This window comes from Canis lupus, chromosome 11, assembly GCF_011100685.1.
Source record: "Canis lupus familiaris isolate Mischka breed German Shepherd chromosome 11, alternate assembly UU_Cfam_GSD_1.0, whole genome shotgun sequence".
NCBI classification, from domain to species: domain Eukaryota; kingdom Metazoa; phylum Chordata; class Mammalia; order Carnivora; family Canidae; genus Canis; species Canis lupus.
This window is the reverse complement of record NC_049232.1, coordinates 12724998-12742959: the sequence shown is the minus strand read 5'-3', so window position 1 is coordinate 12742959 and position 17962 is coordinate 12724998. Positions and strand designations below refer to the sequence as shown.

The 17962-nt window shown below is 40.0% G+C and overlaps 1 protein-coding gene and 1 long non-coding RNA gene across 13 annotated transcripts in view; one reads left to right on the top strand and one right to left on the bottom strand.

Annotated features, from left to right (window-relative positions):
* Window positions 1-9697, top strand: part of LOC102152525 — a 34161-nt gene extending 24464 nt beyond the window's left edge. The window contains exons 3-10 of one of the 11 annotated variants that reach the window (XR_005366588.1): window positions 625-733; window positions 1051-1097; window positions 1385-1475; window positions 6271-6412; window positions 6984-7080; window positions 8714-8850; window positions 9182-9299; window positions 9597-9697. This is a non-coding gene — a long non-coding RNA (uncharacterized LOC102152525). The other 10 variants (XR_005366585.1, XR_005366580.1, XR_005366584.1 and 7 more) reach the window with 10 other exon arrangements.
* The window catches only part of SNX24 (sorting nexin 24), a 159977-nt gene that overhangs the window by 21239 nt on the left and 120776 nt on the right, over window positions 1-17962 (bottom strand). The window contains exon 4 of one of the 2 annotated variants that reach the window (XM_038551969.1): window positions 13041-13128. The exons of the other annotated variant lie outside the window; for it this stretch is intronic. Within the exon in view, the coding sequence (XP_038407897.1) occupies window positions 13041-13128 (88 nt within the window). The remainder of the gene's footprint in view (window positions 1-13040; window positions 13129-17962) is intronic. 2 annotated transcript variants of the gene reach the window in all.

Below are 17962 nucleotides of genomic sequence, written 5' to 3'. Positions count from 1 at the left end.
TGATTTTTGGCCCATAGAACAGAGTACTGGGGAGAACACGTACAAAGAGAGAGAGGAGAAAAGAAAAAGCCCAACTATGCTATTCTACCTTTAAGTTATTACTTTAATACTGAGTGGAAAAAGAAAGAAAGAGAGAGAGAGGAGAAACAACCAAGTGACTCCGATATTCCATTTTTAACTTATGACTTTAAAAATGTCCATACCATAAAGAACAGCCTATGAAAAATGAAAAAGCAATTAGGCTCACACATATATTACACAATCTATAAAAAGCAAGAAAAAGGACCAATATATGAAAGACTTGTCCGCCTAACAGCAGGTGCCAAGAACGAATACTACAGAACAGTGAAGAAATCAAGCATATACCTAATGAGATGAAACTAAACAAAGAAAAATGTAAGCTGATTATCCAGAAAAATATCCTACCAAATTGGGTCTATTAAACAAATCACAGACAGCATCCCTGTGGAAATGGAAAGTGTTTCATTAAACTTATTTTACAAAGGACTGTCCAAATCACTGTAGAATGAGCCATGGGGAATAACTTAGCATTGGCTGGTGGAAGAAAATACAATTCTACTTAAACAGGTCCCTTGAATCACAGATTTTATGATCTTTTAACAGCTTTCTATGAAGAGCAATTAAAGGAAGATAGTAAAGGTTTACACTAATACTCTAGAAAGTTAAAATGACTACATACATCTTTAAGCAGTGTATATCTTCAAGATCTTAGGTAAGTTTGAGGGAGAAACACTAATTCATTTTTTAAAAAAGAAGAGGAGGGGGGAATCCCTGGGTGGCTCAGTGGTTTGGCGCTTGCCTTCGGCCCAGGGTATTATCCTGGAGTCCTGGGATCGAGTCCCACGTCGAGCTTACTGCATGGAGCCTGCTTCTCCTCTGTCTGCCTCTCTCTTTCTCTCTGTGTGTGTCTCTCATGAATAAATAAATAAAATCTTAAAAACGAAAAAGAAAGGAGGACGAAGAAGCTGAAAGTTATTTCCCTGGGGTCTAAAGATAACACTTTTGGATTCATTTCTTCTCCCTGCCCAGGGCTTGTCCCTAATACCCAGGCCGCTGTGAAGCCAGACATCAGTGAGGTAGGTGGAAGGGCAGGAGGAACACAGTGGGGTGAGGGAGGGGTGCAGGGGTCAAATAACAACAGAGGGACCAATGCAGATAGCCTAGACACCTTCTCTGTCCTCTGCACCAACCCCACTAGTTGTCTACACCAGTCATCTTAGGCTGTGGTCTCCTCAACAACCCTCATCCCCCAGCCCGCTCCAAAGGTGCTTCCTGGAAAAGGAGCCAGGGAGGTACCCCAGAGCAGGTGACAGGCATGCTCCCATTTTTCTGGAAAAAAAATTTTGGGGTGTGTTTCCATAAGGTTCGGCTCGGTGTGATCACCTGGAGGTAGCTGATGATCAAGGAAAGACTATACTCATTATTTCACAGTTACTACTGAGAAGTGATAGCAGGTAGGTGCAGTATATGGGGACTATGTGTACTTCCAAATATGTATTTACCTAAATTGTTTAAAATTAATATGAGGCAAGTTTCTTGGGTTCTCTGTGCTTCAAAAGGGTAACAGTATCTGTTTCAGATGCTGGAGTCATGATGAAATAAGACTCATGCTAGTTAAGAAACTGCTGCAGTACCTGATATACCACAAGGACCTAATATTATTATTTTTCTTAGTAGTAGTGGGAGTGTAAGATAAATAAAATCAATCTGTGATAAGATTTATAAGAAATATGTATTCTGACTATGATATAATGATTTGTAAGAAATATAGACTTAATATATACATTATATAAATGTATATGAGTTTTCATATATATTCACTCCTATTACTTCAGATGACCAAAATATGTATTTCTTAGATATATTTGGTCTTTATCCATAGTTCCTGAAAATGCTTCAGAGCCATAAAGTTGAAATGGGTGTCTTGTTATTAATGGAGAATTTTGAACCCACCCAAGGTCAGAGGTTGGCTGCCCAGAAGACCAACCACAGGATTAGACTGTGAGGACTTTCAGCCTCCTGGGAGAGAAGAGAGGCTGGAGGTTGAATCAACCAATGGCCAATGACTTAGTCAATTATGACTATGTAATGAAGCCCCCCTAAAAACCCAAGAGGACTCCCTTTCATTCCCTTCCCAAGACCTTTCACACCAGAACACTTCCACGTGCCACGGAGCTAGGCTGAAAGCTCCTTGAGGACAGAACCTCCTTTGTTTGCGAGATGGCCCTACATATCTCTTCATCTGACGGTTGATAGATAGCCTTTACCATATCCTTTAATAAGCCAGTAAACGTGAGTTAGTGTTTCCCTGAGTTCTCTGAGCCATTCTGGCAAATGAAGTGAACCTAAAGAAGAGGTCATTGGAACCTCCAATCTGTAGCCGATCACTCAGAAGTACAGGTAAGAGACTAAAGCTTATAACGGGTGTCTGAAGAGTGGGGTGGGAAGCAGTCTTCTAGGACAGAATCCTTAAGCTGTGGGATGTGACAGTATTTTTGAGTAAGCAGTGTCAGAATTGAGTCGAACTCTAGGACACCCTGCTGATACCTGAGAAGTGCTTGGTGTTGTGAGCGGCAAGAACCCCTGCTCCCCTGTTGGAACTGGATCTGGGAACTCTCAATAACCATTACAGAAGCTAAGTAATTGAAATCGCTGATTTAAAGAAAGGAAACATTTTCTTACATGGTTTCACTTGTGTTATTATTTTTAAAAGCCTGCACTTTGTATGTAATCCAACTATGTTGTAACTTCCTGGCCTCTTAACACATGCATGCACACAGGCCAAGTATTTGTTCTAAAGAATTTCTATGTAGAACTCATTTAGTCAGATCGTCAAAGCATTCTCTCTAAGGGCCAGTAAGCTCACATACCACGTCACGCTGCTATACGTAGCCCTTCCTTGCAATGGCATCAGCTGTCTACTGAGAGAAGTCCAGTCCATTGATCTGGGACTTTTTCACTTCCATCAGCCCCCTCCGACTTGTCCAGCCTCTTTGTCCAGCTTCAGATTCCATGATCTACCATCCTTATCAGTTCCCTAAAACACCTCTGACCCCACAAGTCACCCTCCCTCTATTGTATTCAGGACACCAAAAGTTCTGGTTGAATCCTAGCATCTCTTACCCAAGCCTCGACCCAGCTGCTGAGCACTGCAAGAAAACCACACAATACAAACAAGTTGTTTTCACTTTAAATTCAAGCTCTTATCCATAGAATATTGTCTTGCTACCTTTCTGTAGAAGAGTGGTTCCCAAATTTCAGCCAGCAGCTGAATCACCTCAAAGGCTTGTTAAAAACACAGATTGCTGGTCCCATCTCTAGACTTTCTGATCTAGGAGGTCCAGGGGTGAGCACTCAGAATCCACTTTCCCAGGTGATGATGATGGAGCTGGCCAGGAACCAGACTTTGAGAACCACTGCTCTAGAGGAACCACCTTCACCCATTTCAGAGCTTCTCTTCTCTTTGAATCTGCCTATACTTTTCCTCCACCCTCCCTCTTAGCTGATAACCACTCTTCACACTTCTTCATGCTTTGATGAGAATGCAGAAGCCACCAGAGTTGATGTCCTTTATCTTCAACCCACCTAATCTATCTACATTTCTCTTCCATCAACTCTTTCTTCCTCTGTGTTAGTGGAGGAGGTGCCCCTTCTTCTGTCAGAGGCCATTCCTCTAATAATGCTGTTTCAGCCCACTTGACTTTCTCAAGTATTTATTTCTTTAGTTATATAGTCCTTCTCTCCTCTGCCTAGTCATGATTTAATTGCTTTCATCCATCCATCTATCCATCCATCCACCCACCCATCTATCCTTCCATCATTTCTGCTGAATCATTCCTATCAGCATATAAACATATTCCAGTATCTCATTATAAAAGAACAGAACAAAAAAAACCCACAAAAATCCTCTCAGAGGATATAGCTTATTTCTCTGCTTCTTTTCATGGCCAAAGTTCTCAAGAATGTTCTGCAGATGTTGCTTCCTCTTCTTATCTCAGGCCATCCACTACTCCACCCTCTACAAACTGGCTTTGGCTTCTACCACTCTCAGTTCATCAAGATCACAAATCTCTTCCCTGTTGCTAAATCCAACAGCCACTTTTGTCCTGACCCCACTCAACTTCTGGGCAGCCAGCACTCCACTGGACAACTGCTCATCCACTTGTTTCCAAAACTTTCCTAGAGTTTCTCCTATCTTATTTTTACCCTCTTTTGTTGCCTCTTCCCTTTCTAGCTGACCTTGAAATACTGGGATTCTTCAGACCTTAGCCAGCAGCCTCTGCTCCCCACCCCCACTCTCTCCTTAACCAAGAAGTATCAACTGCCACACATTTTAAGACCCTTATGGCGATGAGGAACAAATTCTTTTCTCCAGGCTGGCCCTCTCTTCTGAAACTAAATACCTACTTAACGTCTCTGCTTGAATTTCTTAACAGACATCCTTGATTCAAAAGGTCCAAAGCAGAACTTGGTATTTCCTTAAAAAGAAAATACCCTCACCCTCAACTGCCACCCTCTCCTCCATCCCCTTCCTCATTTCAGCACATGATAGCACCATCCACCTAGCTGCCAAAGCTGGAAGCTTCCTTTCCCTCAGCTCCATATTCAGCCTTTCATTAGCATCATTGGGAGCTCCTGTGCCATTCACTTATAAAGCTGCAGTCACCAATGCCACAAATATGCCTCTGCCCCTTAGGCTCACAGCCCCTGTGACAGCTGTTCCCTCCACCTTCTGTGCATGCTCAACATGATTAATGCTCTTCAGTCTTTTTTTTTTTAAGTATATAAAGATTTATTTATTTATTTATTTTAGAAGGAGGAGGGGCAGAGGCAGACAAGAGTCTCAAGCCGACTCTGCACTGAGCACAGAGCCCAACACGGGGCTTGATCTCACCACCCTGAGATCATGACTTGAGCTGAAATCAAGAGCCTGCGCTTAAGAGCCTGTGCCCCCCAGGCATCCCAATGCTCCTAAGTCTTAAGTCTCCTTGGAGGTGTGTGCTCCAGGATCACCCAAACCCAAGCATTCCCTCTTACTCTCTGATAACTTTCTTCTGGCTCCCTTACATGTTTCCTTTATGGCACTTGCAAATATGTCATTTAAATGTTTACTTGGCTTTTGTCCACTCAGTTCCAGCTCCATTCATTTACCTGTTATCTCTATATCTAAGACATAGCTTTAAATGCATGAGGGTCATTGCACAGGCTGAATGAATGGGCGTCAGCAAAGGTAAATACTGAGAAGGCAAAGTTTGGCTTAATATAAAGAGAAACTTTATAACTGAAGTCAGCCAGGAATGTTATGCTTACTGGAGGTAACCAGCACCTCCGCTGCAAGTATATTACCAAAAGAAGCTGGAGGTCCAGCTGCTACAGAATATTGCAGTAAGGATTTATCAGTAAGTAGGGAATCAAGCAAGGCATTTGCTGAGAAAATATAGTACTACCTAATATTTGCATAATATTTTATGGCTCACAAACTGGCTCCACATATACCAGGTCACTTAATGCTCACTACCACCTTTGTGGTAGACAGATCAAAAGTATTTAGTGGATGAGAAAGCTCAGTGAGATGTTAAATGACTTGCTTTTCTTCGAGACCAGCAACACCAAGCCCAGATCCTCCGAAGTGGACAGTCTGCCTCTGGGGGTGGATGAGCTGAGTCTTGCAGTAATTCAGGTCCAGGTCTTGCACTAATACCCAGCAGCACTCTCTTTGAAGGGTTCTTGGGGTTCGGTTCTTTCACAACTGTCTGATCCTTCAAAGGTCGCTGCTCCCCCTTCACCCTCTGGCTAGAGGTGGGCCCAGAGCCCCTCCTTGAAGCTCTGGAGCACAGCCACAGCGCAGCTGAATATATAAGCAAGATTCAACCAAGGAGGATGACAGAGGGAAATAAACAACGTCATAAGGCTAGATGTGGTGCCTTACAAACTACCAACAAAATAAGCAATTGCTCATCTATGAAAAATAGGCCAAACAGAACATGGATGCTGCCATTTGGTGTTTCAGATTTACCCCGCTACTAAAATGAGACCCCTCTGAACTCTTCAATTACAGCTCATTATAAGCTGAACATCAGTGGGGAAATGGGAAAGTCTTGTTCAGTATACATTTCAATGGGAAAGGGTAGGTTGAAAATGAACAAGCTTAATTTGCCTTTAATTTTTTTAATCTATCATAATAAGTATGAAAAACTATAGTTAAAATTCCAAATGTTTTCTAATTATTTATTTATTTTTTAAACACAGACCACCACATCCTCATTTTTGGAGGAGGAAAACAGCTGCTTGCTACAGCAATCTTGAGCACAATTTTGCAACCAGAAAATAACTGAGCCAGACAGCAGATAGGAATCTTTTTAAAACATGCCCCCAAATAACGAATAACATGGTGAGAAGCAGCTTCCCAACTGTGATAACTTTTCTTGTTTTGTCTCACTGATATTTTCTTATGAGGGTTTTTGGGTCAGGGTAAACTCCTGAGGACTGATCTGACATTCCCTCTGAAACTAATTACATTAAACAGCAGGTGCCCACTTCAAGTCTGAGCAGGAGAATGTAAGACGATCAGGGAATTCACTGCATGTGGGGTTAATGCTCTCATTTTTTAGGAGCCTCTTTAAGCTTAGGTATCCCCAACTCCACTAACTGTGTCATTTGTGTAGAGATAAAAGAAGGATCAATCGGATATATTGAAATAAAAAAAAAAGGTTAAAATGCAATTTCCGGAAGCTGTGCAGTAGCTGCTCTTAAAATACACTCTGATATGTTTAAGTGCTTAAAAATGAATTGGCTAATTACATTTCCAGGGGGGGGGAAAACCTTCCTTCTTTCCTTTTTCTTTCCTCTTTCCTTTCTTTTCTTGTTTTCTTCCTTCCTTTTTTTCCCCCTGGGAAAATTTATTTATTTATTTATTTATTTATTTATTTATTTATTTATTTATTTATTTATTTACCTTTCAGATTAAGTCTTTCAACAGATTGCTGTGAAATCATACAAATATCATGAGGGCAAGAGAGAAAGCTGATGTACCCGCACCTGTGTTTAAACTCTCCACAAGTAAACCCAGTTTTGATAGAATAGGCATTTCTTCACTAATTAATGCAAACAGGGATTACTCTGGAAAAAACAATGATGGCAATACTATCCCACACCAATGGATTTCAATGATTTTTCAGGGGCCTTCTGTTAGTGGTATGATGAATGACTACCACAATTAATATGAATATCTGGCAAATTCAAAAGTAACTCTTTCAAATATACCAACTTCACTAAAAATAAACAGAAGCAATACAAAAATAGTTGTCACATAATTGCTTGTTACTCTGCTGGCTTGTATTTGAAGGTTCTTGATGAAATTTGAGTAGCCAGTCATGCTATTGCTGTAAGTTAATTCCTGGTCTTGGCTAGAAACTCTGCCCTGATCAGTGACTTAAATAGATTTGACTGAGATAAACAGAATCCAAGGAAAATGATTTATATTTTATGTATAGGGTATATGCTAGAGCCAAATATTCAACAATGTTTGAAAACTACAGGTTCTAGTTGCCCTAACGCAGTTAAAGAACAAGAGGGGACTAGCTATAATATGCTTTTTAATTATGTAAAAGTCAACAGGATTTGCAAAATTTAAATATTATTCCATTTAAGGAGTTCCTGGGCATCTCAGTCAGTTAAGCAAGTGACTCGGGTCATGATCTCAGGGTTGCAAGATTGAGCCCAGCATGGAGCCTGCTTAGGATTCTCTCTCTCCCCCTCTCCCTTTGCCCTCACACATGCACACATGTATGCATTCACTCATCTCTTTCTCTCAAGTAAGTAAATAAATAAATATTATTCCATTTGAGAGGAAAAAAGAATGATCAAAATTATTGCACTTGCAAACAATGATGTCAGCAAAATTCACTTAAGCTCCTTATTAAGAACACATATAAATTTCATTTACTTCGGTCTTTGGGACTCTTCTAAGGATTGAGAAGAGGATATTATTTCTTGAAGATACAACCTTCTCTTAGCCTCAATTTCTAAGTGAAGTTTTAGAAGTAAATCATCAAAATTTTATTTGAGGAAGTGGATCAGTAACTGATGATACCTTGTATTATCATTACTACTACTACTACTACTACTACTACTACTACTACTACTATCATTGAAATAGCTTTAAAAAAAAGTTAATACTTTTCCAAATTGACACATCTAACGAATAGACAAACATTTAGTATATTACTCATTGTGGATAATGTAAGAAAATCTCCTGTGGATAGACTTAACCTTTATTAGTTTTACCTTTAGATTTAATACCAGTTTCTTCTCTAGTAAGATGCTTTGTTGAAAGCTAAGTAACTTCTCTAAATCACCCGCAAAACAAACCAAAATGATCTCCTATTATCTGTGGATTAATGTACACATTTCTTCCCAACACACATATTACATCGTCCTTATTTGTTGAACTATCTGAATGGCCAAAGCAAATTTCTCAAAGGCAAGGATTATGCGCTAATCATTTGCTCTGTGCCAGGCATTCCCCACAGTCGCTGCTCAGTAAATATCCACTGAAAACTAGCAACTTCTTCCCAGCTGTTGACAGGATGCTACATATTCTGTTAACTACAAAATTCATGCCATGAGCAATTCCTCTGTTCTCAACTATGTTTTAAATAACCTTAGGTCGTCATCTTCTTTTTTTTTCCAGAAGCACAAATAATTAAGTTGCTCCTAATTCTAAAGATAAACCTTTTTAACTTGATGCAGAACACTACATTTTGCATGCTAAATGCTAAGATGAAGAGAACTGCTTAAAAGGAAGGGGTCAGCAATTTTCACCAGGGGGTAAGTAGCAGGGGAGTAGGACAAAAGGGCTCCATCAGACCCATCCCACCATAGGTAGGAAGCTCCCAAAGTCCTTGAAACATAGTGGGGGCTCAGATCTTCCTTTCTTGCTGGATCCATGAGTCTTGATGTTGGGGGGTGGGGAAGGGGCATGTCAAGAATGAAAGAAGCATGGAAGAGGTCTCTACCTCTACCAGCCATTCTCCCCTAGAAGACACACGTGCGTTCCAGAGGAAATGACCAGGACACAGATAAATAAAAGCTCAACTATTTTCTTCCTGTCTTTCCTATTCCTGACTTCCTGTCTTCTCTTTCCCCCCACTGTCTCCAGAGTTCAAGTTCCAAAAGCTGCATTTCAAGATGCAGGTAGAAGGTTGTAACCTTCTACCTCCACTGCAGGGACAAGTTACCTTCTGAACCTGAAGCAGACCACTGACAGGAGAGTCAGGGTAATGAATGAGAAAACAGAGGCACCACCAACTGTTAATACAAATTCGGTTTTTCAAACTTGTAATAAAAGTTGCTCGAGCTGTGCAGGAAAACTAAGATTCTGTGGGCATGAAGGAAATTTGGTGGGGTGAGGGAGGGGGATGTCCTAAGAAATGGATTGTTCTAGTAGTCACACAACTCTGAGTTTACTAAGAAATGACTGTCCACTTATAACTTGTGTATTGCATAATATGCCGTTGACACTTCAGTGAAGTCATTAAAAAGTGCATGTTTTCTGTCTTTTCACTCTTCTGCAGGTAACATTCAGGAGTGTGCCTCTCAGCCTATGTGGCTAAATAAAATACTGTATGCTAACCAAGTTTTTCTTGGGTCAGCCAAAAGACTGTTAAATATGGCTGGTACTTGGTGTCAGATGTTGTCAAGAGAAGGGGGAGGCATTTGTTTTTCTCATGAAAGACGAATCACACACACATCACCTTTTATATACATTATCGTACATCAGGTAGAAAGAGTACTTACCTACTAAAAATATACCAAATTGGCCCCCATTACAGGTTTTACCTGAATTAGCACAAGTCCAAAATGAGAAACTTAAAGCCGATTTCAATAACTGTCGAAGAGAGTCTTATGAATCCTAACCTTCATAATCTTTTTTTTAAAGATTTATTTATTTTAGAGAGAGAAAGGGGGAAGGAGAGAGGAAAAGAGAGAGAGAAACTCAAGCAGACTCTGCTCTAAGCATGGAGCCCGATGTGGGGCTCGATCTCACAACCCTGAGATCATGACCTGAGCTGAAACCAAAAGTTGGATGCTTAACTGAGTGTGCCACCCATGCGCTCCCTAACCTTCATAATTTTGTGTTCATTTTTTCACAATCGACACATTGTCATGCAAAATGAGTGTTGGTAGCTTGGTTCTGAAGTGTTCTTAGCTCTCTCCTATACTGTCATCTGCACCTTAGCTTCCTGATTACCTTCTGACCTCGTGGACACCGTTCTCATGTATTCGAGACAAGGTATAGGCACTGCCAATATCAGGGGTGCTGCCCTGAGTCTCCTGTCCCAGACTTGTCCCACTCAGCTTCCCTGTCTGCAACTTTCCTTTTCGTGAAACAAATCTGATACCAACTAGTCTTCTCTCCCTACCATGGAAATGACAACTTATTTATCATAGAAGAAGCACAAGTAGGTATTCTCTGCATTGCACCAGACAGTGGAAGGGACTCAGAGTGTAAAACGTGCTGATGGGCAACGAGGGCACACCACCCACTCCACACATCAGCACTCCACAAATGCATCTTTCTACCCTGAACTCTCCTCTTCTCCAAGTTGGCTTTTCTCAGAGGAGAAAAAGAGAAGACAAAGAAATGGGAAGAATAAATGCTCTTTGTTACAGGAGCAAATAAATAAAATTCACCTCCCCAAACCTTTATGGCCAAGGTAGGGGAAAGGTTGGGGGAGATGGAGCTCACTCAGGACTCCCCTGGGACCAAGCTATGTGAACCTGTCCCTTGCCCTGCAAATGAAACAAACTTGCCCCTCTCCCCACAAACAGCCTATTATAAGATGTTTCCATTATTAAGAATAACAGTTAGGGGAATGCTTTTAGGACTATCATTTGTAATAGCAGTTTATTTATGAGAAAGAACCCAGTGAAGTAAATCTGCAAAGTTCTGCTTTTATGGGCAAGCCATTTCATTATACATTTTTTATTGTGGTTATTTTACTTATATTTAAAGTTATAAATTGCCAAAACAAGTTATTTAGCTCAATGTCACTAATACGTCTATCCCCGAATAACAAATACATGATTTATTATGTAAATATATTTGCTATTGTTCATACTATTTTTGACAAGTGCTTTTCAGTATTTAATAAGTCTGGAAGAGGAAAGAAAGCCACAATGGCTAGGTTAGCCTGTCCTTAGTGTTTGAGATGTAAAGTCATTGTTGGATACAGCTTCAAGGAAAATATTTATAAATTCAACATCTGTAACTACCTATTATAGAATGACATTTCAAAACCAAATGTGATTGCTGACAAAAGCTATGGGTAGACTATTGCATAACTAGAGATAAGCAAAACTGGTAAAGAGGTAGACTGTCAGCACAACTTATGTGTACATTTATGTTTAAAGCCAGCAGGCCCGGCAGTGGACATGACATGATCTATCTGCAGATTACCTCATTCTATCCCAAAGGCAGGAGGAAAGATTTGATTCCGCTTTCTTCAGATATAACATGCTTAAAATTAGTATTCTCTGATTATTACTCAATCTGTTATTCACTGGAGATATCTGCATAAGTGATGACCACAAATGTTCTTTCTCTAAAAACACCAGCACACATCTGATTACATTAATTCAAGTTCCCATTTAAGTGGATATTCATGGTTTTCAAATACGATTTTTTTTTTGTTCTCCTTAGGATTTTAGGGAGGGCGAGTCAGTCCCTTCTTGGCTTCCATCCTGGTCCCCAAATCTACACCCTTTTTCACAATGCAGTGGGCATGCAGGGTTGCAGGCTGCTCCTTAACTATCGAAGCAAATCAATAGCAGCTGAATGCCATCTGCTTCGGGCCGCAGAACAGAACCAAAGCATAAGCCATGCATCTTCCCTTATTGAAAGGTTATTTTATGCAAGTAAACAATTCATCGTCTTCTTGCACGCTTGATGCTCATTTACCACTGTGATCAATAAAATATGCAAAACAACAAAAAAATTGAATCCTAAGAGTAGTTCTGATGCCAGGGTGATAGTTAATCAATACCCGGCCTCTGTTCACTAGGGCAAGCGGCAGGGGGACTCCTATTGTAACCTGTGAAATCCACAGCGGTAGACGTGGCTCTTGCTGGAAAGAGTTTTTAGAAGGGAGATATGTTACATTTACCCTATAGAATAAACAGGAGAACACAGTCTCATGGAATTAAGTCAAAACACTAACATCAACAGGCCTGAATATTACTGATTCACAGCCAGGCCTTCTCAAAGCTCAAGAAAAAGTAATGTGGCTTTATATGCCTTCTAGAATCTCAGAGACAAATGTTGGACGAGATCACTGACATGGACCTTTGGACAGCAACCCTTTCTGCTCCTTCTCAAGGTCGGCCATAGGAAGTCTTGGTTTTCAATGTATTCATGTTTCCGGAGAGCTCAGTTTTTCTTCTAAACACAAACTGCTGTGGGAATTTCTAGTGCGTGGTATTTCTCTTAGCCATAGCGCAAGCTGCCTTATTATATTAAGCCTCCTGACAATTGATGCAGGCAGAATGCTTTTCTCCCAACAAAGAAAACTATATCATCTCACAGATGCTGCCGTAAAAAGCTCTCCATTCAAAACTGTTTTCTAGCAAAACACAGAGCACTCAAAAGAAAGCAAAACAAAACAAAAAACTGGAATTTCCCCCCCGTTTGCACCAGATCTCTTCAGCTGAATTGTGAATTTCAGTGTAGCACGGGGATAAGAGAAAAATTAAGATAAATTAGACAGCTTTCCAGAAAGTCTAAAAAAGCAGTTTAAGAGAAAGAAAAGCAGTGTCCTGTGAAATAAGAATTGCCCCCAGAAGGTGGCTTTGTTTTTGCCATGTTTTCAGATTTTCTGTCTATGGTACCACAAAAATGATAAGTCATTCATCAATCAAAGACTCTAAGTTTTCCAGGTACCTACTGCAACAGTTTAAAAAACTCGGCTTTTTCTTACTTACTCTGATCTACTGAACCCATCATCACACTTCACACATACCTCTCTGATCACTGGAACGCGTGCTATCCAATAAACATAGCGTCTCCTATTTTTTACAACATGTATACTCCAGCACACTGTAGAAAATCTAAATGAAATATGAGGAAGACAGGTAATGCTGTTTAGCATGTAGAAGGAAAATAAATATTAAAAGTCTTAATAGGATATCTTCAGCACGAAGAAAAAAACAAAGAAAGATCCCACCAAATTTCTATCGGTAGGTGTCTATAGTCATTCCACATCAAATACTTCCCTTTACAAAATGTTTAGGTGAGGCTAAAATTTCTTCCAAAGTTTTCCGTTACAAAACAAGCTAAGTGACATATGGCATTGATTGTGGGAAGTAATATTCCTTGTCATAATCCTCGTTTCATACAATAGAACTCTCTATTTCTAGCTATTATTTTAAAATCATCATTCTAGAACTGTATCTAATACATCCACTCATTTTTAAAAACACCACATATATGGAACAATTTGAATATTTAAGTCAGATAACGGTGATGCAATTAATAACAACAGCACGACTATAGAAGTGTAGTAGCTTTGAGTCAATGACCCAACCAGCGGCAAGGGTATAATTTAAAGGCAGAAATTTCCAGTGCATGCACCGTTAGCCACAGTGAACCTGTTACTGCTCTAAAGGGAATTGTTTGCTTCTTATTAGATTTTCTACAGCACAGCCATAAGTGATAAATGTACTGCTGTACTCACTGTCAAGTTAATCAATGCTGCCAAAGTTTTGTTGACCTAACAGTAATCCATAAAGTGAGCAGCATTTTCTCCGTGCCTATGACATCTCAGTCCACAGAAGGGCTACGAATCCAAAAGTAGCTGCACATGATAAAGACTTGGGGTGGGGGAGACTGGAGCCAGAGAGGGCCAATAGGACGGACTGGGTGATTTTCAAAATTAGCAGGTGTTATGGGTCCCCTGTCCTGAGAAAGCAGCACACACAAAAAATTCAATTTGAATATTTAAAATCCTAATAAATGAACAACTCTCCCAATGAAAGATGATTTTTTCAACAGCACCCCCCACTGCCACTTGCCCCTACCCCCCACTGGACCTCAAAGCAACATGAGTAAACAAATAATAAAAACACCTCAAAACCTTCAAGAATCTCAAATCAAAATAGCCATTTCTACTGCATGGGCTCTGCCTGTCTACAGTTCAATGCACGGATCAAATCCAGGGCAGGGCACTGGTAATAAGAATGGTAATGTGGATGAGAAAAAAGGGCCCCAAATTTTGCTTCACTGAAAATCAGAGCATGTGAAAGACATGTCCATTAGAAATGAGGAAAGAAACAACAGGAGAGGCAAAGCTGCCCTGCAAACAAACCGGTGCCATGCTTTCACAAGCAATTATAGACATATGAAATATGAATTGCAATTGATTTTTCTTCCTGGGGTCACTATGCTCCGTGTCTTACGCACTCTAGGCATTTATTTGGGCAGCAAACTGACAAGTTTTGTAGAATGACCTGAGCAGTGTAATCTTTGCTCCGTCACGAGTACTTCATTGTGGCTTCTCATCCTTGACACTTGTCCCTCCCAAAAACTTGCTGGCAAGGGATTCCTTGATAAAGACGTGGAACAATGCAATTACTGCTGTGAAGGCCTGGCAGAAGCTGACCAGGGGATGCCTAGCAACCTTTTCTGTGCCAATGAAAAATAAATAGCATCAATCTGGAAGAGTGACTGTCATCCTTCCACTTCTATAGCAAATTTTCTTATTCAGCTAGTGGCAATATGGTGGGATACTAAGCTCTGTGATCTGTCTTGCCATTAAGAATAGCAGCAATGGAAAGTTGTGGTTATACGAATAAATAAATAGCACTGTTTCTTAGACTTAACTAAGGCTTTTAAAAACTTCAACCGTAAAAAGATAAGATCTTCCATTTGTCTGTTTTCTCTAACTCCCCCCGATGACAAGACTTCCTTGTTTTTTTGGTCTTCGCAGGGCTCTAAATTGTGAATGTTATTCATCATGAGACAAAGCATTAAAAAAATTTCCATCTCTAGAAAACCCCCCTTATTTCTCCTGGTATCAGTCTGTAAGTCTCAGACAGCTTTCCTTGTCACTATAATAGAGAGTTACAGCATTCTTCTGAATGGCCATGGAGTATTTTGTATAGCTTTCTAACGTATGGGTGTTCCAATAGGTTTTTAACTGATTGCGGCCTTATTGTGTAATTTTTATGACTATACTGCAATGAAATAAATACCTTACATACAACATAGCCCAATTATGCAAGAATAAGTGTAGGATCAATCCATAGAGAGGGAACTGCCAAATTGTTTTTCCAAAAGGTTGCCACAATGGGCAGTTGCCTTAAAGGTATATGGGAATGTTTATTCCTTACCAACGCTGAGCACAAATGCTGTTTTAATTTCTGCAGTTCCATTAGTGTTTCATTTTAATTTGTTGCTGTCTGATTAAGAATGAAGTATCTTTTTCTCTCGTCTCCTGAGCATTCACAATTTTTTAAATGAATGAAATCTGTTTTTCTATCGGACTGTTTTCCTCTTAGTGATTTGTAAAAGCTCTTTGCATAGCACAGAAATTAAACTTTTGTCTTATGTACTGTGCTTATTTTTTCAGTCTTTTTGTCTTAAGATTTGAACTTGTGGTGACTTCTTTGCTGCATACAATTTAAAATTTCCACGCAGCCCAATTGTAAATGTTGCACATACCTAATAATGCACACATACCACTATCAACTCAGAGAATATAATGCAATGAAATATTGCAATGATGAAAGTGGGCACTACTTTTATTTCAATCTAAGATGATGTTCCAAACTATCAGAGAGGGACAAAAAATAACAAAAGAAAGAGATAGAAGAATATCAGGTATCTTAAAACAAACTATCCCTCTGCCAGGCTTGAACAGATGTCAGAGAGGACTCAGCTAAAGCTGGAAGATGCTGAGGGGAGCCCAGCTGAGTGGCAGACAGGCCTAGAAATCTGGCAGGGAAAAAGGAAGACCAGGACCCTAGAAGCTGTTAACAGAAGGTAAGATATGCTGGCATAGTGGTCAACTAAGGTGCCTGAGGGCTTCAGAATATCACATCTGGGTATGGAGAATTGAGATAGGTCCCATACAAAAGGGGATACTGCCAATGAGCCTTTTGGGATGCTCTGATAAACAGACATGAGAAAGAGATGTGCCAGGTACAGAGTATGAAAAACACAAGGGCCAAGACAAGGGGGGCAGCTAATGAGCCATAAGAGACAGGTAGAGTAAGGCTGGAATTCTGGACATCTGGGCTAGGAACAGACAGTTTGGTACCTGACCAGGAGCCATGAAACAATTTTTTTTGGCAGGTGGGTATCACAGTCAGAGATGAAGTTGGGTAGGAGGTAAACTCAAGTAGCCCAGGCTGATGAGGAAACTACCATGATGATCCTGGAGGACGGAACAGAGCAGTAAACAATGACAGTGGCTTGGAAATGATGACCAAGGAAAGTACTTCTCTGACTAATCTGGAATAATCTGCAGGACACAGTTATGGGACTATAATTAGTGAAAAGAATGATTTTATAAAGGCACCTATGCATGGCCCAGAAGGGCCCAGATTTTTCCAAAACAGTATGAGAGGGGCTCTGTGGAGAAAGTCTCCACCAAGGGAGTGACAAGGCCATGATGAGTAATATTGGAAATAAGCCTGAGGAGCATCCTAGAGCTGATGGTGCTGACTTCAGTTGTGTATCTGAAATACGAAAGAGGTCTCAGAAGGGCAGGAGGCATCTAGGGTTCTCCTATTGTGAATGGTCTGAAACAGTCACAGAGTCAGACGATCAGAGTTCCAACAAATATCCTTTGCTCAGCTGCTGCTGCCCTACCTTTCTGCCCAGATGGATGAGGGAGAAAAATCAATTTATTTATGTATCTGCACATGAAAGGCTCTCTGGGGCAAGAGACAATGACAAGTCATCTCAAATCACTATGGGGGTCAGGGAATACAGAAGACAGGATAAAAGCCATAATTTCCACTCAATAAGCAAACATCCTCAGTAGAAAAAGTAAAATTAAAAATAAGACAAGACATTGCCCATTCTGTAAATGAGGATAAAGAAAAAGTAGAGAAGGCAAAGCCAGGCAATGCTTTTAAAAGTATTAGACATTCTTTAGACTTTAAGTGTATTGCCAGAACCAGAACAGACCCTGGACTCAGGGATGTGGAGGTGAGGCTCTTGGTCTAGCCTGAGAACAACCTACCACTTATAGTCTAAAAGCAAAATGGAAGTTGGCCAAATTCTGAATTAGGAAAGGCCTTTAAAAATTTTTTTTTGGGGGGGGGAAACAGAGCACTTTGCAATAAATTACAAGCAAGTTCTACAGGAAGAAAATATGTATATATATTTTTTGAAAGTCTGAAACACACTGTGATAATGTTATTTTACTTACTTAAAACACCTTGGCATGAATGGAACAGAGCGTTCTGCTGAAGAGGGAGCAGTAAATCCCAAACATTTTTCATCATATGCCTCTCAGATGAAAAAGAGTTCAGCCTTCACCCTAAAATATATGTGTTTACTTAATTATACACCATTAAAAGCTATCATTGCTTTAATTAGGTGCTATGTAGAACACCTGGGAAGTTCAGTTGGTTAAGCATCTGATTCTTGATCTCAGGGTCCTGAGTTCAAGCCCCACACTAGGCTCCAAGCTGGGCATGGAGCTTACTTCAAATAAATAAAGAAATAAATAAATTATCTGCTATGTGAAACATACCCGAAAGGAAAATTTAAAGTAATATAAAGATGGGAAAAGATTGAAAACAAATTTTATTTTATTGTGATTATCAATGATAGAATGTTTGTTTTTATTTAAAATTACAAATAATGGTATTTTAGAGCACGCGAGTAATGTGATCAGTATGCTGTGTGAAGGTGGCACACAGGTAGATCCAA